This window comes from Rhizophagus irregularis, chromosome 21 (genome assembly GCF_026210795.1).
Source record: "Rhizophagus irregularis chromosome 21, complete sequence".
NCBI classification, from domain to species: domain Eukaryota; kingdom Fungi; phylum Glomeromycota; class Glomeromycetes; order Glomerales; family Glomeraceae; genus Rhizophagus; species Rhizophagus irregularis.
This window is the reverse complement of record NC_089449.1, coordinates 2,376,386-2,399,475: the sequence shown is the minus strand read 5'-3', so window position 1 is coordinate 2,399,475 and position 23,090 is coordinate 2,376,386. Positions and strand designations below refer to the sequence as shown.

At 27.0% G+C, this 23,090-nt stretch overlaps 3 protein-coding genes across 3 annotated transcripts; 1 reads left to right on the top strand and 2 right to left on the bottom strand.

Annotated features, from left to right (window-relative positions):
- Window positions 1-432: 432 nt before the first annotated feature.
- Window positions 433-5,853, bottom strand: OCT59_013941 (uncharacterized protein; the record flags this gene model as incomplete). Its single annotated transcript, XM_025313276.2, has 9 exons — window positions 433-530; window positions 624-706; window positions 787-832; window positions 916-1,028; window positions 1,107-1,152; window positions 1,258-1,530; window positions 1,861-1,931; window positions 2,014-2,213; window positions 2,284-5,853. 9 exons carry the CDS (start codon window positions 5,851-5,853, stop codon window positions 433-435), a joined length of 4,500 nt encoding a protein of 1,499 aa, XP_025187625.2.
- A 2,539-nt stretch (window positions 5,854-8,392) lies between these two features.
- On the bottom strand, window positions 8,393-10,258 carry OCT59_013940 (uncharacterized protein; the record flags this gene model as incomplete). Its single annotated transcript, XM_066141855.1, has 6 exons — window positions 8,393-8,424; window positions 8,509-8,538; window positions 8,706-8,861; window positions 8,927-9,133; window positions 9,395-9,635; window positions 9,710-10,258. 6 exons carry the CDS (start codon window positions 10,256-10,258, stop codon window positions 8,393-8,395), a joined length of 1,215 nt encoding a protein of 404 aa, XP_066001947.1.
- Window positions 10,259-11,365: 1,107 nt separating this feature from the next.
- On the top strand, window positions 11,366-15,277 carry OCT59_013939 (uncharacterized protein; the record flags this gene model as incomplete). The annotated part of the gene is made up of 1 exon (XM_066141853.1): window positions 11,366-15,277. The coding sequence occupies one exon, from the start codon at window positions 11,366-11,368 to the stop codon at window positions 15,275-15,277; it is 3,912 nt and encodes a 1,303-aa protein (XP_066001946.1).
- Window positions 15,278-23,090: the final 7,813 nt, after the last annotated feature.

Genomic DNA, 23,090 nt, shown 5'->3' with positions numbered 1-23,090 from the left:
TAAATAATACATTTTTTTAAAAAAAAAATTTTTAAAATATATAAAAGTATATGTAGACGTAAATACATAGTAAATAATAAAGTATCTATCTAATACATAATTATTGGCTATACTAAAAAATAAAAACTAACTATATTGTGATTAAGCTAATTATTACAGTATAAAAGACTACTCTATTGAATATATTTATTCTTTATAACTATCAGTATCTCTAAATTCCCTAGCCCCCTGAGATTGCGCACTACGTTTTTTGTTAACGTTCAAAGTATCATTACCTGTTTCACCTTCTTTACCTTTATCTTTAAATCCTTATGTATTACCACTAATTTCCTTAATTCTATCACTAAATTCAGTATTCAACTTATCAAACTCTTTAACCGGATCCTTATTGTAAGTCGTCGAGCCCATTCGACTGTCCTTCCTTCCGAAACATCAATTAGCGTTGTTAATCGACGCATCTCTACATATAATTTGATCCTGTGATTTTAATTGTAAACCTGTTCCTAAATCATCTTGCAAAACAAGCTTTTCTATTTTTTTTTTAAAAAAAATTCGATTAATGCTATATATAATAATTAAGTATTAATGTGATAATATTAAATATACTAAAAAAGGTAACCCACCATTATTTTGTGTTTCAGTTTTTATCTCTGCAATTTTATATAATGAATTTTGGACTGTAGAATTTACGTCTGGTAAAGGCGACCTATTATTAAATTAATAACTATAATATTAGCTACATTAATATCTAACTTAATTTTTCTTATTTATAATTCAAGTTAATACCATTGAGCGTCATTAATATCAAGTTCAATTTCTCTTGAACTATACTCTAAAGAAATATAAGAAATAAGAAATGTATAACAATAAGTTTCAATTGAATTCTTAAATTATGTTTTATATAATTTAACATACCTTGCTTTATTGGCAACATTTCATTTAATGATCTGCTGGTATAAATCGCATTTGGACATTGAATATTATTCACTGAATTCTGAGTGGTAGAATTTAATTCTGATAAAGATGACCTAAATATAAATATTTTAAATTATTAATTAATTGCATTAATGTCTGTTTTTAATTTTTTTGCAATTACATATTAATACCGTTTAACATTGTTAATATCAGACTCAAGATCTTTTGAAGTATACTCTAAAATATAGAAAATGTGGGATAAATTTTGTATATTATTAATGCTCCAAAAATAATGATAATGTTAAGTATTATAAATAAAATAAAAAAATTAATATTTAATACCTTGTTTCTTATTAAATGAAGTTGATGATGATAAACTAATAGATAATGACTCCGAGATTAAAGGATTTAATAATCTGCTAGTATAAATAGCTCCAGGATGATAGTTTACAGTAAATCTAGGATCAAGCTCGTTTATCTTCATTAATCCCAATCGTATTTCTTCAGCTTGATTAAATTTATCAACATCTTCCATATTTTCAGTTTGATAAATATGTGAATGTAAAATATTTTTCATTGCACATTTCCATAAAGCAATAGTTTTACGAATTGCTTCTATACGAGGTCTTTTTAAAGGATCAGAGTCCCAACATTTTTTCATTAAATTACTAAAACATTTAGGGGTATCATCTGTGATTTCAGGTCGTTTTCCATCAATAATTTTATAAATAAGACCAATGTCATGGTCAAAATCAGCAAAAGGTTTACAACCTGTCGTTAATTCCCACATGATCATACCAAAACTATAAATATCTGATTCTTTTGAAAATTTGTTACCATTAAATATTTCTGGAGCAACATAAGGTATTACTCCATATATTTCATCATTTGATGAAGTAACATTTGCAGGCCGTGATAATCCTAAATCTCCAATGTGCCATTTACCATTAACTAATAATATATTTCCACTATGTAAATCTCTATGTATAAAATTCTCTTTATGAATGCAATAAACTCTAAAAACAAAGTAAACAATTTGATAGTTAGCCAACCTAATATTAATTGACGAGCACAAATTAAATAAAATATAATAATCACCCCCTTGAAATTTCCAGTAAAATAGTTAATTTATCTTCCCATGTAATATTTTTAAAATTGGTTTGTAAATATTTATGCAAATCTCCTCCATCTGCATATTGCATTATTATCATATGATCTTTTGTATTATGATCTTGTGTAATACCATAATATTTAATAATATGTTCAAATCTATTATGATATTGAATAAATGGTTTTAACTAATATAAATTATAAGGTAGGTTAATTTATTAAGTAATAGAAATAAAAGATTAACTATTATATATTTACCTCATTAATAAAATATTTACTGATATTCTGTGATTTCAAAAATTTTTTTACTGCAACAATTTTTGAATTGGAATGACTTATTTTCCAAGCCGCTTTATAAATAATACCAAATCCTCCCTCCGCAATTCTTTTAAAATCTTCAGTTTTGGAATATTCGATAATTTTTATATTTTTACAACTCATCTTAACTTTATTTCTAATGAAATCATATATTTTTAATGGGACATTGTCTATATAAGCATTATTCATATATTTAGCAATCTCGTCATTAGTCTCAATAGTAGAATTAAGTAATTCATCTATATTATAATTTCCATTAATACTAATTGGTTCCACTCTTTTGCATTTTATACATTGAGATTGGTTTGTAAATCCAAAAATAATATTTGTCGTTAAACAATATCTACATCTATTATAAATTATAAAGCAGTGTAAACACCATTTTTGATAATCAGATTTATATTCAAAGCTCTGTTTACATGCTATACAATTGCCAGATGTATCCCACCAAGGTAAATATAGAATTGGAATTTTTTTTTTGATCGAAATTGATTCTATATATCCAGAAGAAACTGAATAGCAATCCAAACACATGAAAGAAATTTGTTGATTAATTAAATTTCCACACAGATTGCAATTTTCACTTTGAATTACTTTACTTTGTTCTTTCATCTCAAATAAATGCTGTGTAATGACCTGTTTAAAGTATGAAATTTCAGAGCAATTAATACACCATTCTTGGATATTTTGTGTACAAAAATCCGAATTTCTTGGCTCATGTCCAGTGCATTTAGTGTTACTATTTGTGATTATATATACATCCACCATATTTTGAGTTGTAAACTTAATATACCAATATAAGCAATATTTGCAATATTTTTGTTTAAATAGAAGCGTAAAAGAATAACTATTTTCACAATGACAACATATATTGCTAACATCATCATTAAAAGGAACAAATATAATTGGTATAGAAAATTCTTCATTATTTTCTAAATTTGAATAGATAATATATCTTAAATCAAAAAACTTAAGCTCACTTATAAAATTATAAATCTTTAATACATTAGAATTCTTATTACTATTTACATAGTTAACAATCTGATTGTAATTATTAGCATTGACTTTTGCGGAAACAATAAAATTTTCTGTAATTTTTTCTGTGTCAATAGTAATAAATGATATTCTTTCACATTTTTTACATTTAGATTGACTTGTAAGTCCAAAAATAATATTTGTTGTTAAGCAATATCTACATCCATTATAAATTATAAAACAATTTGAACACCATTTTTGACATTCTGACTTAACTTGTAAGTTCTGCTTACAAGTTATACAATTATTAGATGTATCCCACGAAGGTAAATAGAGTATTGGAATATTTTTTTTAATTAAAGTTGATTCTATATATCCAGAAGAAATTGAATAATAATCTAAACACATGAAAGAAATTTGTTGATAAATTAAATTTCCATACAGATTACAATTTTCATTTTGAACCATTTCACTTTGTTTTTCCATATCAATTGGATATTGTGTAATGATCTGCTTAAAGTATGAAACTTCAGAACAATTAATACACCATTCTTGAATATTTTGTGTACAAAAATCCAAATTTCTTGGTTTATCATGTTCAGTACATTGAGTATTACTTGTAATTATATATATATCCAATACGTTTATAGTTATAGTAAACTTTGTAAACTTATTATACCAAATTAAACAATACTTGCAATATTTTTGTTCAAACAGAAGTGTTGGTGAATAAATATTTCCACAATAACAACATTTGTTACTATTATTATTAAAAGGAACGAATATAATTGGCATAGAACATTCTTCACTATTTTCTAAGTTTGAATAGGAGATATATTTTAAATCAAAAACTTTAAGCTTACTTATAAAACTATAAATCTTTAATGCATTAGAAATCTTATTACTATTAATATAGTTAACAATCTGATTATAATTATTAGCATTGATATTTGTAGAAACAATAAAATTTTCCATAATATTTTCAGTGTCAATAGTAATAAATGATATTCTTTCGCATTTTTTACATTTAGATTGGCTTGTAAGTCCAAAAATAATGTTTGTTGCTAAACAATATCTACATCCAATATAAATCGTAAAACAATTTGAACACCATTTTTGACAATCATCTGATGCCTTGGAGGATATATCATTTAAGATATGTTTACAAACAATACAATGCTCATTATTATACCACCATGATAACAAATAAAGAATTAAAATAGTTTTTTCAGTTAAAGTAGATTCTATCCATTCAAAAGAAATTAAGTAACATTTTGAACATAAACTAAACTCAGTATTGATTAATAAATTTTGCTGACCACATAGTGTACAATTCTTTTCACATTTAATTATTTCATTTTGTCTTTTATAATAATAATTCATATCAAATGAACATTTCGTAATTATTTGCTTAAAATATAAAATCTCAGAACAGTTCATACACCATTCTTGAATATTTTGTGTATATGATTCAATATTTTTTGATTCATGTTCAGTACAATGATAATTACTAGTATTATTTATATGCACATCTAAACATACATTTTTATCACTTAAGTCCTTGCGATACAAATACAAACAATATTTGCAATACTTTTGTTCAAATAAGATTGTTGAAGAATAACTAGATCTACAATAATTGCACTTATCCATATTATTCCTAAAGGAAATAAATCGAATTTGTCTATCTACTTTAATGGGATCAAAATTATTACAGTAATAAAATTCCCGTATAAATTGATATGCTGAATCCACCAAATTCGATCCTTGTTTAATATTATTCTCCCAATTAACAATATTTTTATTAATAATGATTATTCTACGAGTAAAATTTTTTAATTTATACTCATCAATGCCTGTAACGTCGATATCAATAACTCTTTTACATTTTCTACATTTAGACTGTTCCGTAATTCCAAAAATAATATTTGTTGTCAAACAATATCTACACCCTATATAAATTATAAAGCAATATGAACACCATTTTTGACGGTCAGATATATATTCTAAATTATCTCTACAAGTTATACACACACTTGAATAATCCCACCAAGGTAAATAAACAATTGGAATGGGGTTTTTAACCAAAGTTGATTCTATCCATTCAAAAGAAATAAAATAGCAATTTGAACACAACCCATTATAAACTTTCTCACATAATTTACACTTAGTATTATGATAAGAATAATCAAATCTGTCTTTTGCAGCTATTTGATTAAAATGTGAAATTTTAGAACAATTATTGCACCATTCTTGAATATTTTGCGTATCAGAATCCTTATGCTCTATACATCGATCTACAATTTCATATATAACATCCAAGTATATATTATTGTCAGTCAGATTATTAACATAATCAAATAAGCAATTTTTGCAATATTTTTGCCTCGATAATGTCTTAGAATATATACTTTCACAGCAATCACAACAATCTTTTTTATCATTAAAAGGAAAAAATAAAATTGGCACAGGATTGGATTTTAATTTCGGTGTAGGGTCGAAAGAGTATTTACCCTTAGTACTTATAAGTTCCATGATAGAGTTTAATGAAGGAAGAAAATTTCGAGAAATTAAAAATTATGAAGGTATTTATAATAATAATTATAATAGAATTTCGGAAAAATATCTCCGTAAAGAATTCCTCAGAATTCCATGATGTAAGAATTTTCCGGTTTAAACAAGGAAATGATCTGCAGTAAGTAGTAAAATTTTGTTAAATTCCTTGAAATGCTGATCATCCCGGATTGGGTTTATCCGAATTTCACATTACAAATCAAAAATCCAGGATGTCGATCATCCGGACTGAATTATGAAATAGTTTTTGAACGTAGTAAATTGATAAAGTCACCCAGTGAATTTATTAAGTATGGGGCGTAGTATTATATTTAGTTTAAGTAATATAGTATTTTTCTACTGCGGTCCGGGATGACGGATATATATAACTCCGGGATCACGAGTATAAACTGAGCCATATGTAATGTTTAGTATTACATAGTTCTTGTGTTTACTTTTATTTTTAGATTTTGGGAAAGGGAATTAAGTTCGGGATATTATTATTATAATAAGAAATAAGATTGAAGATCAAAAATTGGAAATTTTGAAAAGTTAAATATTTACGAAAAGTGGGAAAACGACATTTTCTGAAAGGGAATAAGTTCAAGAAAAAGGTTTACTAAAAAGCAAAATGCTTCAAAAATGGAAATGGAAGATTTCAAAAAGTGGAAACTGAAATATTTTATGGACTTAGAATTTATTCATTTTTTATAACAAATTTGGACTTAGTGAAAAAGGGGGGAGTTTGTTAGAAATTAAACGGGATTTATTTTTAATCAATTACTTTATTTAGAAATATTACTAAACCAAGCATTATTTTATTTTACTTGTATAACTTTATATTATCAATAAAAAGTCGTTTTTGTTAAAGCTGCGGTGGCAACGTGCGGGCGTAGGCTTTACAACGATCATGATTTGGTCTTCGTAACAAAAAATTTATCTTATGAAAAAATATATATATATATAAAATATTTGACTCAATTTATAAAAATATGAATAAATTAAAAAAAATTATTGTTTAACACCGACAATCATGAAACTGCGCCAAATATTTATTTAATTTACCTAAAAGTTTTCTTACAAATATATATAATTTTAACTATTTGTTTGATATAACTGATAAACTATGATACTTATCAAATTAAGAATAGATGAAAATGCCTACATACATTTAGAAGTACTGTGCGATCATATTAAATACTGTATATTCGTCACTATCCGTATTATAGAAAATAGGAAATAGGTTACAGGATATTTGTCAATAGAAAACATCAATTCTTCAGTACTGAACTTAAAAAGTCTGTTTTACGATAATTACATTTCAATGTTTATATTAAGACCACATAATAATCTATTGAAAATAATTTATATTCGCAACTCCTTAAATCTAATTAATTATCTTTTTTAAAAAACAAAATATTAATGAGTTTCATTATAAACATTTTTTTTTTTATGAAAAATAATCATTTTAATTGGTTACTTAAACGACTATGATACGCTCCACTTTTCTTGCTAATGACGTAACAAATTACTGTACGTGTAATAACAATGTACTCCATATATTATATTTATGGAGAGGAACAACAAAAAAGTAAAATTTTTGTTCCTATTAAAATAGTTGTATTATAATTTCTTTCAATAATATTGTTTTGACTATTTACGTTAAACTTTAAACTTTCATTCATTCAAACCATTTTTGATCACCGAAATTATCATGCATCACATTGATAATCCTTCCTATTTTATTAAATTGAAAGGACATTGATAAACTATAAAAGAAGAAAAATGCTAGATTGTGTCGTTAAAGAAAGAAGTATGGCAACGAAACAATTTCATATCATGCAACTGATAATTATTTACTATTAACGGAGAAGTATTATAGTATTCATTTTATCACTAGTGCATGAAAGTGTATTATTTTAATACGAAAAGGGAAATTTTGTGTAACCCTACAGGCTCGTAAAGTATTAACGAGTAAGTTCGATGGTTATCATCATAATTAACTTCATTATATAGCTGATATTATTAACAACGATCTTTAAATTGTAAATTCGAATATAAGAATTTTCACCAATATTTAATGAAAAAAAAAAGATAATAATAATAAAAAATAAAATTGTTTAATCTAATTAATAGTCTGTTCAACGTACCTCAGATTCTACTTTTGAACTCATCGACTGGAGAAATTGGGTCTTAATTATTTTTCAATCATTACCCAAAATTGTAAATATTACATGATCTAGTCAACTAAAAATCACTCATTATTACTAAAAAGTACCATAATAAACTTTTCTACCCTAATTTTTTATATGAGACTGCGTCTAACCCATTGTACCACACTCTTAACTCCCACTATGGTGTCAAACCCATAAACTTTTACGACATTTCTCAAAATTTAGGAACTTCCTCCATTAACCAATAACCAACCGATATGATAAACGTAGCGAAAGTATAGATGCGTTATATCAAATCTTTATATTCTATAGCAGTATACTAGCACCTTATAAATTTGTTTAATCAATCAACTTTTTTCTCTCTTTTCTTGATTAATATCTACAAAAAAAAATAATTAATTAAAAAAAAAATAATTTATAATATATGGGAAATTATAAACACTAAATAAAAAATGTAAATTACCTAAAATAGTACTAGAAACCTTACAATTTTCTATAAAAGTTATTAATAGAAAAATGTATTAATAAAAGGGTTCCGCTATTCATTACTATATAGCGGCAAATAATTATTTATCACCATAGTTATTTAGTTAATTAAATAATCCATTATACCTAGTACTAACCCTAACCCCTAAAATTAATATAAAAAGTAATACTTACCTAAACTTTCACTTAATATTGTTTCTTTATAATCATCTTTCTCATTTATTGTAAATTTAAAACTTAATTCTTCTTGATTTAAAATTTCATTCAACTTTACAGAATAATCAAATTTTCTACTTGTATAACAAGTTAATGGATGATATGATTTATCCTCTACAATAGTAATAATCGATTAATGATTAAATATAATTAATATAAGAAAAAAAAATCTTATTTACCTGGTATTGCTGGTACTGCTGGTACTGACTTTCTTTCTTCATCCTTCATTGGTATTATAAATTTAGTAGATAACACGTCAAATATTTCTGCTAATTCATCTGCAGTTGGTCTTTTTTTGGGATCAGTATTCCAACATCTTTTCATTAATTCTTCATAATCAGGTTCTGTTCCTTCTATAATTTCTGGTCTTAATCCTCTACAAATATCTAAGGAAAGATTAAAATCATGAGGTCTATTATTAAAAGCAGGAACACCTGATGTAAATTCCCACATAATAACACCAAGACTATAAATATCAGCAGCTTTTGTATACGGTTTTCCACGTAAAACTTCCGGAGCGATATATGGAAGTACTCCAGAAATCACATTATAATCAATAGATTGATCCGCCGGTTTACTTAATCCAAAATCGCTTATATAAGCAGTAAATATATCTTTAAAAAGTATATTTCCACTATGTAAATCACCATGAACTAGATCACATTTATGCAAAGCGGAAAGTGAACTTGTTATCTCATATAAATTATAATATTTATCATTTTGATTACATTTTTTTATCATAAGTATAGATCTTAAATTACCCATTGGCATTTCTTTTAAAACAATCATATAATTTGATGTATTTGGATCTTTAGTTATTCCATAAATTTTCACAAAATTTGAATAATTATTTATAGCTGAATATAAAAATTTTAAATGATTTTTCAACTAAAAATGTTATATATATATATTAATAAAAAAAAAATGCCATTTAAAAAATTAAAAATTAAATAAATAATTACCTCATTTAGGAAATCTTCGTGAATATTCGAAGAATCGTTTAAACTTTTAAGTATTACACGAATTCCATTTTTTTGAGTAATTCTATTCCAATCTTTCTTTTCATAATTCCAACAATCAATACTTCCATCTAACCAATCAGCCCCATAAATAATACTAAATCCTCCTCGAGCAATATATCGTATATTTATAAAACGATTATAATCAATCCATTCTATAACTTCATTATTATTTCTTGCATTTAATTGAGCTTCTTGTATAAATTTATCTATATACATATTTTCACTTCTCCAATTATTGAATTCTTTTTGAAAAAATTTAGAATTACAATTTAAACACCAATTTTCTTCAGTCTGTGGTTTATTACAATTAAAACAAAACCCGAATTCTTTATTAGCTATATCTTTTTCGTAATAATTATCAAGCTTAATGTTTTCTGAAGATTCTTTTTTATAATGAATTTTATTCAACAAATTATGTTCTAGAGATTCTCTTTCATGAGTCTTATGATCATTATTACCTTTAAAATTATTTTTGATATTTTTTTGCATACTAAACTTACCTCTTTTTTTTCCTTTTTTAAAAAATGCATGTTTTTATACAGATAAAACTCTTACATTGTACTAATTTTAAAGTAACTACATAAAGACTTTTTAACAATGACTTTGACTTTGTGTCATTCATTGCTAAAAAAGGATCGACAACAAAGGACGAAGCAATTAACTTTGTATTGTTTAATTCAGTTTGATAATATTACTATAATTGAATTTATATTATTTACGCCTTTATAACTGATAACAATACTTAAAATTATAAAATGAAAATAAATTTGCATGTATTAAAAGACCTATTTATCTAACTATCAAATAATAAATATTATTATAACCCGTATTTATACAACATAAAAGAAAACATGTGCTTATTATAAAAAATTTATCAAACTCCATATGTCAAGGATCCATATAAAAATCTTTGATATACCTAAATCGATATTTATTTATATAGTGGGAAAAGTATAATTTTATCGTTAAATATCGTTTTTAATATATTTATATATCAAATACCGAGTACGCTAAGGTCTTATTATAGTTTAAATTAAGCAAATTTTACTAATTCAACAACTATGAAATCATATTCTGAAAGAAATTTAATTATTAATATTATTTGCTTAATTTAGACTACAAGCATCATAATGAAAAAAAATACAGAAAAAAAATAAAAATAAAAATAAAAATAAAAAAAATAAAAATAGAAAAATATATTATAAAACCATAACTAACAAAAAAAATAGTACAAAGAGTTAATATAATCGAAATTTATATACTGTCGCGAAAATCTAAAAAAGGAATTTACATTGTGAAGCTACTCTTTCCACATGATCAGGATAGGTTAACGTGACTGTGCTTATCTTTTGTGTAACATTTAACTTAGATTTTTAATAATTTTTTTACAAAAGAAATATGAAGAAAAGATCAACCGCCACATCGATCACGTGTCCGAGCTGTCGGGTTTGAAGCAGGTTTACGAATTCAAAGAAAAAAATTTGGATTTACACGTTAATCTTCACATGTATGGCTGAAGATCTTGAATTAAATTGATAATTGCGAGTTTTTGTTGTTAAGGGATTCCCACCCTCTTCTTTTAAATATTTTTGATATATGGAGTCCGTTCATATTGAAAATACTTTCGAAATTTACATGCAGGAACTGGAAAAGTTCCAGAAAAAACATCCTAAAGCGTTTAAATCTACTTCTTTTGTCCTTCCAGAGTCTTCATTCTCTCTTCTTTCATCTAAAGAACGAAAAGAGTTGTCAACAATTTATTTCAATCTTGCAAAAACTATTATAGAAAATGGTACTATGTCAGAAGAAGAAAAACAACCTCAAGTTTTGGACTACCTCAATACATCAATTGGATTAGATGCAATGTGCAATAAAGGAGCTTACAGTATAATTGCAAAAATGCATGCTACAAATAATAACCTATTTGGTGCATATGCTAATATTTTAATTTCTCTGGCATTGGGCGAAATTTCTCATGAAGACGAATTTTTTATCCAACAATGTAAAAGAATGCCTTTTTCAACCCCGAAGATTATCAAAAGACAGTACTATAACCGACTTGACGAAGGACTACTTGATCTGTTTCAGTTTGAAGATGTAGTATTGGTTCTTGAGCCTGGTACATATACAACTACGATGTTGATGGAAATGGATAACAGAAACATCGTTATCATTGGAATTGGTAAGGTGACAATAAAGAATTCTGACATCAATGTATTCCGAGGTAGTGATAGTAATCTTGTACTATATAATATTCATGTTGAATGTACTCGAGGATACTCACTATTTATGAAAACCTCTCAGGTTTTTGTAGACAACTGCTGGTTCATCAAATGTTCTGGACCGGTTCCTCCTATTTGTATTGATGGTCGTAAAGCAAAACTATTCATGAACAAATGTGTTGTTGCCAATACAAAAAATGCTGGCGGTATTTTAGCTGATATTGATAGTATAGCTTATATTAAAGATTGTAAATTATACAATATTGGAGTGAGCGCAATTGAAGTTCGATATGGATCAAGCTTATGTGCTAAAAATAATGATATTTATCATAACAAGCAGGGTATTTCAGCATGGTTAGACGCCAATGAAATTACACTTATTGATAATATTATCCATAATAATGACGCAGAAGGAATTCTTATCAATGGTAACCGTGAACCACTTTTATCAAAAACACTCAATATTAAAAACCCGCCGCAACATACAGTTCAACCACCACCTACATCAAATTACACTAAACCTTCGCAAACATTCGCTGTATTACGAAAGAATCGGATTCTAGAAAATGGTTCTTTTGGTGTTTCAACAGACTTTCAGGCTAACGTGCGAATGGAAGAAAATGAAATTGCAAATAATGGTGTTACTGGATGTATTATCAAAGGAGGTGTTGATGCATTTCTTATTAATAATATTATTCATCATAATAAATCAAATGGCATTGAAATTGGAGCAAATTATCAGGGAAAAGTAATTATGGAGAACAATCAAATTTATTCCAATAAAATAAATATTGGGAAGTTCAATGATAAGTTTTACAATACATTAGCAAAAAAATGTGGAGTGGATGTGCAGCAATTGTCTGTTCCAGTAGAAATGAATAACAATGAAATTGGAGATAATTACTCAGATCAAGAGAACTATGTTAATTTTAACGTCTCTTCTAATCGTCCAGGAATACATTTATTTTATGAAGAAGATCCTAATCTCTATGCAATTGGTAATACATATGGCTTCAATCTGTTGAAAGGTCTCGATATCAATGCTACAGCCACTGTTGAAGCTTCGATGATATTTCACGATACTCAAAAAATCAAAAATAAACAAGTATCTGTTTTTTTAGGTGGTGTTGGTGATTTGCGTAATATTGTTGAAACTGTTTATGGTCTTACAATATTATTGGAAAGTCAATCTGAAAATTACAACGTCAATTTACTCTTTACAATTAATGACTTCAATTCGACAATGCTTACACGAGATCTAGTACTTCTTGAAATGATTAGTAGGTTGCCAGATCCGAAACCATCTTTCACAAATTTGGAAAGTCTTTACAACAAATGGAATAAAGATTTTGTTGTTGGTGCGATACAAATTCTTTCAGTATGGGGCGAGAAGAATATTAATACTAATACCTTTCATAAACTAAATGATTGTATAAATAGTCTAATTGAATCTCTTGAAAATAATGTAAAAACAAAAAAAAAAAATGGTAACATGGGTTTTAAAAAGAAACTTCCTTCCTGGGTTTCATTTAAATATTCCCCGAGTACAGCATCTTCCATATTACGAACATTGCGACATTGGAAAGAAAAATCACCTACACCTGCAGCTCTAAATTGGGAAGCCAGGCAGCGGGAACATTCTAGGATAACTTTTTTGCGAGAATCTGAGGTTTTTGAAAATCTTAAAAAATACCATCACGTAGATGAAGATATTAACATATACACCCGTTATCGACTGCCAGTTAGCACTCAAGCTCAATATTGTGATGATGAACATAGATTCGCATATTCTGGAACAGGTCGCACCAAGTTTAATATCACAATGTTAACAGTTCCTACAATGGAAGATGACGTCTATCCGACATTAAGTATTTTTCGTGCATTTCAAATCGATGATTACATTCTGCAATCTGGAAACCAACAGTTAACACTTTACGATCGTTTATTATTAACCTTACTACCAAAGTTTGTTTCTTTACGTGCATCATTGCGTGAGTCTTCTTCAGTCCAAATGCAAGTTGTGCCAATTCTAGGAGACGTTATTGACACTCTACTTTATCGATTACCTTCATCCGTCAGATTTGATGCCATTGACTGTTCTAATTTGGCTGATTATGTGTCAATCCTCAATATACTTTTTTCCACTGCACCTAGGTTAATGGATAACTCTCTATTAACTTTACAGCTAATGAAATTACGTGAATCACCTTCCAAACCTATGAATGAGTTTGTAGAGGAACGACTTGGTGTGAATTTAAATGTCATTGCATCTTTGACAGGAATCACATATATAGACGCTTACTATAAAGATTTTGCCGTATACTCCACATGGAAATTTGATATAAAATGTAAAACCGAAGATATAGAGAAAAAACCTGTTACATTAATGATGGATGTAATATCGGTTGCAAATGCTTGTTGTACCGATTATACAACACGCATTAAAGGACTTAGTATCAATACTCTCGTGCGTCTGTTTCAAATAATGGTTGTCCGATTTCCTGAAAAAACTATAGCAAAATTATTTAGATTACTTTTTGCATCTGAAGGATTTATAAGACATGTCAAAAATTTTGAAATGCATTCGATAGAGTTGAAAACTTTTATGACAATGCATCTGTCTTCTTCAATAATTATGAAACTTGATGAATTTAAAGACCTAAAAGCGCCTATTGCCAGATATTCTGTGAGATGGAAAACAGATATGATAAATAAGAATAATATGTTTACTATGGTGCATTCAGAAGCGGAAATATGGCTACGATTGATCAAACCGGCTCCCAATGGTGGTACTACTAGGACTCCAAAAAAGAAAAAAAAGGACAAGAAAGGAAAGGGCAATAATAATAATACTTCAGATGATCGAGAACCAATTCACTATTACTTTGATAGTGTTTCCTTAAATGCTGCTGAGGCACCTATAATTTCTATATCATTTCATCTCCCAGTTCCATTTTATAATACTCATAAAGATTGGATTTTGGAATGCAATGTCGGCTCGGTTAAAGTTCTTACTGCCGCAGAGATGTTAACCTTATCCAAAGTAACTCAGAAGGATTTGAATCATTATTACACTTGGGTTGATGTCTTGAAGACCAAAGATAATGATAAAACTGAAAATAGTTGTGATGATATAAAAGATGCAAGAGTATGTAAACGATGTGGAGACGCGGCCAGCAAATTTTGTACAGGGTGTAAATCGGTATATTATTGTAGTAAATATTGCCAGAAGGAGGATTGGAAAAGACACAAAAAGGAAGATTGTACGGATAAATTAAAAATATAAATTACTACTGAATTTTATCATACCATAATCGTTCTATAGTTTTTTTTTGCAGGATAATCTGAAGTATTATATTTAGAAAAAAAGAGATCTACTACCATGGATTAACTACTATGTTTAGGATTTTTGCGCTATCTTTCTTGAACTGTATTTTTTTTTTTACTTTTTTATAAAAATTTTTGATATCGTAAAGAATTTTAACGTTATATCGGTATCCTATTCAATGTCTTAATTCATTATTTACTAAATTATTATCTTTTTGTCCTTTATAAATGTAAATTATTACCTATGCCATGCATTATTTTTTTACTAAATAAAATCAATTCGTTCAATCATTTCATAAAAATAGTACAAATATAAGAGATATTGTATCAGAATATCAAAAACTAAGGTGATTATTTAATTATCATGAAAAAAAAATTGAGATGTCATAAAAAAGAAATTCAATATGAAAGATATGTAATTAACAGTTTAATATATGCCTTTGCAGAAACCTATTGATTTTAAAAATATGATAAAAATATTACTGACAGATAACAACTATATACTCAACATATTATTAAAATATTTAATGTATGTGATATAATTACAATATATCTAATGTATGGATGTATAAAATATGTTTATATATATTTAATATATGCTGAAATTTAAAGTTTATGAAGCTACACATATAAATAATAATTTAATGAAATAATGTGATAATTACGCAAACAAGTATGATTCAATATATATTAAAACACCATGTCAGAATTTGCTTTAACACTATTATAACATGTATTATCACATAATTACAATAATATTGATGCTTTATTTGTAAAATGTATGTCAATATATACTATAACGTTATTGTAATATTTGCGCATTATATAATAAACTCAATATTCTAATAACTACTTATGCACACCCATTTCACATGTATCTCACTACTATTATTGACAAGTATGATGTTGGAATGCAAAAAATAGTAAAGCAAATCTCGCGTCCCACTACTATCTATATTCACCTCAGAATTTAATTAGTCTAGTATTTCTAAAGAAAGAAAAAAAATGTAGAAATGCTGTTAGCACAATAAATGTTAAAAAACATAATTTCGCGTCTCATCCATTTCTATTTATCTTAAAATTCAGCATTTCTAAAGAAAAAAAAAAGTAAAAATGATATTAATATTACTTCTACATAATTTCATGTCTCGCCTATTTCTATTTTACCTTAAAAGCATTTCTAAAAAAAAGAAAGAGTAAAAGTGATATTATACCCATTTCTTCAAATAAATGTTAAAAAATCAATATCACGCCTATTTACCTTAAAATTTGGTTGTGTCGGCATTTCTAAAGAAAAAAAAGAGCGGCAATTGTACATAAAATATCGGTACATAGAGGTCTGACTGTACTTACTATCATTAACGCCCTTTACTTTTTTTATTGACATTTAAAACTTTTTTTTTAGATTAACATCTTAATATTGAAGTGAATTTTTTGCTTTTGAAGACCTCTGAAATGACAAACTCCTTAAAATGGAGATAAACTCCAAAAAACATTATATCTTTCATATTTATTTAAAAAAACGATACTGATATCATTTTTGTACCGACAAAATGATAAATTTTCCGTGTCCCATTTCACAATTAACCATACTGTAGTAAGATGCATCGATATTTTATGTTACATTGATATATATAATTCAGGCCAACACTATAAATTGGCCTGAGTTAACATAAAGGCCATTCCATTTTAATATATATATTTAAAACTAATGTAATACCTAAGCCCGTGATTAGTCACGAATATTAAACCAAGCATATTATTGTATTTATTTATATTATTAATAAAGTATTATTTTGTCAATATCTAAGGTGGCAACGTGACTAATCACGGGCTTAGGTAACACATCTTTTAGGGTGTCCAGGATTTTGACGTCGTGATGGCCCAAAAATCAGGCGTGAAAAATCACAAAAATCGTGAAAATCGTGATTCATAATTTCAGCCAGAATTACCATAATTCTGGCCAGAATTAACATAATTCCGATTATGAAAAACTTTTTAATAATTTATATTCTATACAAATTTTATTTATTTATTTACAATTAAGTAATAAATTTATACATTTATATTATTCATAAATCATCAATTCATTATTATAATCATCATTATTACTAAGATTAAAATAAAGAAAATTAAGCATTTGAATATTTTCTTCTTTAAGCGCTACTCTTCTATCTGAAAAATGCTTTTATAACTAGAAAAACTACGTTCAATATCTACACCAGATACTGGCAACCATATATATATTAAAGCCAGTGAACTAAGTTCTGGTAATATATGTCTTTTACCTCGCCAATACAAATCCAAATCATCAAACTCTTCAATAGATTCATTAAGTCCACAGTAAATAGCCCATTCTTGTATTAAAGTATCAGTAGGAAGATAAAATTCTTTGATAATTCTATAATTTTCCATATTATGATTAGATGAATTAGATTGAATAAATCTTGGATCAAAACATTGTATTGCTTTGAAAAATAATAAAGCTGGATGATGAGATATATGTTTCTCACATTTTTCATTTGCCAATATAAAAGCTCTAGAAAATAATGAAACAAAAGATGCAATATCTTGATTTTCTTCATTTAATAATTGGAATATTTCATTTGAAATTGGAGGATTCCTGGTTCCTGATGATAAAAAAGCTTGAAGAGATACTATTCGTGAATAAACAAATGGAGCTATAGCCTTGTTTCTTATTTTAAAGAATTCCAAATCATTGATTAATCTAAATAAATAAAGTATTATATTAGTAATATTATTATAAAATTATTAAATCCATTAAATTCACTTACCTTTTGCTATTATATGTAATAAAATATATAAATATTTTAACACAAAAAACATGGCTTCTGTTTTGACAAAATGTGTAAAGATCTCGAACAGCTTTTGAATCATGATTAATAGAATATTCTGCAGTAACAAAAGTTATTAAATGAGAATATAAAGGTTTAATCCAACATAAAAATAAAAACCATGAATTCCACCTTGTTTTTACTAGTAGGGGTGCTAAAGTAGGTGATTCAATACCATTTTGTAATAAATGCTCCTTCCATCGAATTTTTCTTTGTGAATTATAAGTAAATATCGATTTAAAATTCATAATTAATTTGTCAACCAATTCAAACTTTTGAAAGTTCACCCATGCTTCACCAATTAAATTAAGGATATGCGCTAAGCAACAATTGTGTTTTAAATTTGGTAAAAAGGGAGATAAATTTGAATATGCCAATTTCATGTATGAAGCGTTATCAGAAATAAAAAAAATAATATTTTCATAAGAAATATTATAAAAATGAATTGTATTCATAACAAATTGTGAAATAGATGAAGCGTTAACATTAGACAAAAATTCTGTTTTAGCTAATTTAGTTTTATTATCAAAACTAAATAATATATTAACGGCATGCTGGCCACAACAATCTGTTGTTTCATCAATTGTCAAACAAATAATTTTATTGATGACATCATTTTTCAATTTTTGGAGCGCTATTTATAATAGAAGATATTTCTCATGAAGTTGATTTGCTCCAGTAATTAAGCCCACTATAAACAAAAATATATTAATAAATAAAAATAAAAAAGGCAAATTTGAAATTGAAATATCAGAAAATACATACCATTTTTACAATGAATTAATAAAAATGGTTTTAATTTCTCAATTTTTTCCAAAGGAATGTCTGCATAAGTAAATGCTTCCACTATCTCTTTATTAATTTTTTCTCATTCATTTAGTGTATTTTCAAAAGAAGGTAAAGTTCTTTGGATTAACAAATTAGAATTATTCTTGTTTTTATTATTAAGGTGTTTTAATGTTTTAATATGTTTATCTACAGAGTTCTTTCTTTCATGATCAATTTCTACATTGCAAAATTGACACCATAGTTTGTTTTCTTGTACGATATAGTTTTCATGATACTCGGCACTTTGAGACAAACGTATGTGAGGCGCGACCATTTTATTAAAAATGATTAAGCGAAAAAAAGAGATTATCAATGGTTATTATCGGCGATACATTCACGATTTCACGTGACTTATAGTGTCTAAATAGCCAATCATATTTGAGTATCGCGAAAATCGCAAAATTTTGGCCAAAATCGCGGTATCGCAAAAATCGCAAAATTTTGGCCAAAATCGTTATAAAATCGTGATCGTCAAATCCTGGACACCCTAACATCTTTTTCAATTCGACATCTCTATCACGAATTTGCCGATCATTTATTGACATTGTCACCTAAGAAAAGGTGACTATTTTATATAAATTCTACAGATCAACATTTACCGTTGAATCATTTACGATTTATTGTCCAGATAGGTACCTACAAAATAAAAAAAAGGCGGAACATCCCAAAGCGACGTGAGACGATATTTCCTTTTTGGAAATTAATGTAACAAAAAATTTTCCTTAGAAATACTATTCATTTTTGTTTGTGTAACATAACTGACGAGTGGGAGAAACGCTACACAATTACACAATTCAAAGGAGTCTTAACGTGACACCACATGTGATTTCAAATAATATAGATAAAGATAATACAACAATATAAAAAAAAAAAAATTATAACGATATAGTATTTTAGGACAATACTCATACTGAATTTTAAAAAAATATTGTTAACACACAAATATGGTGAAAATATTGTCTGTATGAAAATTCTTTTGTATGTTGTGATGTTTCAGCCCCTAAAAAGTGTAACTAAAAATTTTACGTATTGTAGATCAATTACTAATTGTTTTTTCAAAACACGGAGACATGCGTAAATGCACACAATATTAAACATTTTTCAATCCAAAAGTATGAAAAAGTATAAATTAGCAAAAAATTTTCTTAAGACAAAAAATTAGAATTCAATCAAAAAAAAAAAAGAAAAAGAAAAAATACTTTGATAGTTTTTTTCGCATAATTCAAACTCTCAAAATCAATTAAATTCTTTAAATTTCCTAACAAAATGAATCAGACTGAAGTTACCATTAAACTATCCATTCCATCTATCGCAACTGCTGAAGCCACTGAAAAACCGGGTGAATCTGGTGGCTGTACAATTATGTAATAAAATAAAATTTTTTACATTTACGAATTTTATCGTCAGATCTGATGGAAATTAAACATTTATGTATTGTTAAATAATCATTTGTCTATAGTTTACAACTTTTAAATTCTATTTATTTGTAATAATACATTGTACTTTATATATATATATATCGTGTTATTATATTATCAAATTACTTAATATTCGAATCACTATTACATATTTTATTTGTCTTATATTCTGTATTTAGGGACATGTTTTAAAACGATTTCGGCGTTTTAAAACATGTGTTAAAAAATGTTTTATATTATAAATTTTAAATCTTAAATTTAAAAAATCAATTTACTGTATATATAATAAAACGAAAACTGTTTTAGAACATGTTGTTTTAAATTACGTGCCATAACTATCTGTATTTTATCGTTTGTGTATTCTAAAAATTACAAAAATAAAATCACATCTTTAAATTCATTATTTAAAATATTCTAAATTCTAATAATTTTGGCAAGTTTGAGGTTGCCTTAAAAGTTGTCTAAACCATAACTAATTTTCTAATAGTGTACACAGAAAATTTTCTATGCTGATCACGTAATAAGAAAAAAAATCTTTTTGATGCAAATACACAATATTTATTAGGACCAGTTGATCATCTTTTATAAATAACGAAAAATTAACATTTTTGTTAGAAGATATCATTTCTGTAAAAGATTTATCCGTAATTTCTATATTACGGAAAAATAACTAAAAATCTATACATTTTGAGGCTATAAATTCCGTGAATATAATACATTTACGGAAATAACAGAATAAAAAACACGGAATAAATTTATTATAGGGAATCCTATATTATTATTAAGATAAGCACAAGGTTAATGATAATTATATATTATTGTAAGTGATCATCTAAACTCGAAAGTATAATTCTAGTTAAAACTAATATGTTGTATTGCTTCTAGTGAAAGGTTTCATTCATGTAAGATATCAGTACATAAAGAGTCCTTTTATTGAGCTGCGAAAAAAATAAACATTGCTGAAACCTGTGATTTTATGACATCGCTTTCACTATAGTATCACGATGTTATTTTAGTAACGTAACAATGTTGTACGTTAATACGAAATTGCAATACATCTACAATACTGTCTGATACATTGTGACTATATCACTTTTTTATATTAAAATTTTTTAAGTATTATTTTTTTTCATTTTCATAATAATGATGTTGAAAATGCGACTACAACTAAACAAAATAAAGAACAAATATTTCAGAAATATGTTCATTATAAACACCTACGAATGGATTATTTCTTGGGATTCAGTCAACAATAAAGAATTATATAGAAACTCAAACGACCCATTTGCGTTATCGTCTTATCGATTACATATAGAGAACACTTTATTCCAACAACAAGCCAAGATGAATTGGCTACCTTAACACCGAGAAAACGCACATCGATATACTAAGCACTTGTCCGGGATGTTCATTACACGTCCGATACTATAGGGATTTGCGACCAAAATGTGTATTAATGGCTGTACCACACAATTAATCAAAATTTCGATACACTCAAAGAATTATAGAACCTCAATAAACACCTATTTCATTAAGTTGAATTGATTTTAATATTTTTTTTCAGTCCGTAAAATCCCAGTGATTTTCTACTTTTTCCGATTTCAAGTTTGATCACGCTACGGACACTGGTTTTATTTAACACTTTCAGACACGCGTCCAACACACCGTATAATCATTCTTCATCAGAACCTACTCAACATAACTCCACATTTCACCCGTTAAACAACTCTCGGGATCAATTATCAACATCACTCTTCACCACGATAACACAAATTAAAAACAGCATCAAGATAATATATCTTTATTAACGCAATTGGTCATGCAATTACAAAATCGGAACACTTAATTTTACACAGATGAATCACTCGCTAAATAATATGCAAATATACAGAAACACCTAACTGTACAACGACAATGGGTTTTGGCTGGGCGGAAGTATCGGATAAATTCCTACCACCAATTATCTATAATGGAGAAACGGTCTTCTACCCATCATCCTAGTATTAACTGCTCTTTTAATATGTTCAATAGACAGTATTGTGAATATCTACTACATAGATTCTCAAAATGTTATTTCAACTTATTTTCGATCATCTAATTGTTTAACTTCTGAACGAACGAAGACTCCTTAGAGTTTAATTATTAATTATAAAGTTTTACAAAATAACCTTTTAATACAGTTAATTTCCAAAAAGTGAAAGCACATTCCGGAATTCATTTCAATCAATTGGCAGATGAGCTCGCAAAACAAGGATTAGATATTCCACCAATTTCAACCAATCCGAAATTCTTACCGGATGCCCATATGGGACTCGTTAGGCCCCATTGACAGAGATATTAAAAAATTTGGATCTTGCGTTACTGAGGCTTATGCTTTAGACACCTTTTTACATAATAAACCCACCCTATAAGAAATCTTTGTCTGATAAATATTCGGAATGGGGTCGATTTTCCGAATACTCGCACGTTATTATACAATATTTGTTACAATTTAATACGTACAATATCATGATAAATGCCCAATAAATGTCAGGTAAATGTTCGGAACGGGGTCAATTTTCCGAACAAAAAACTGAACAGTGTTTGGACAACTTTTTTTATAGGGTCATGCAACAACTATTCTCTGAACACCAAATCTCAGATATACACACAAGAATGGATTAAACACAAT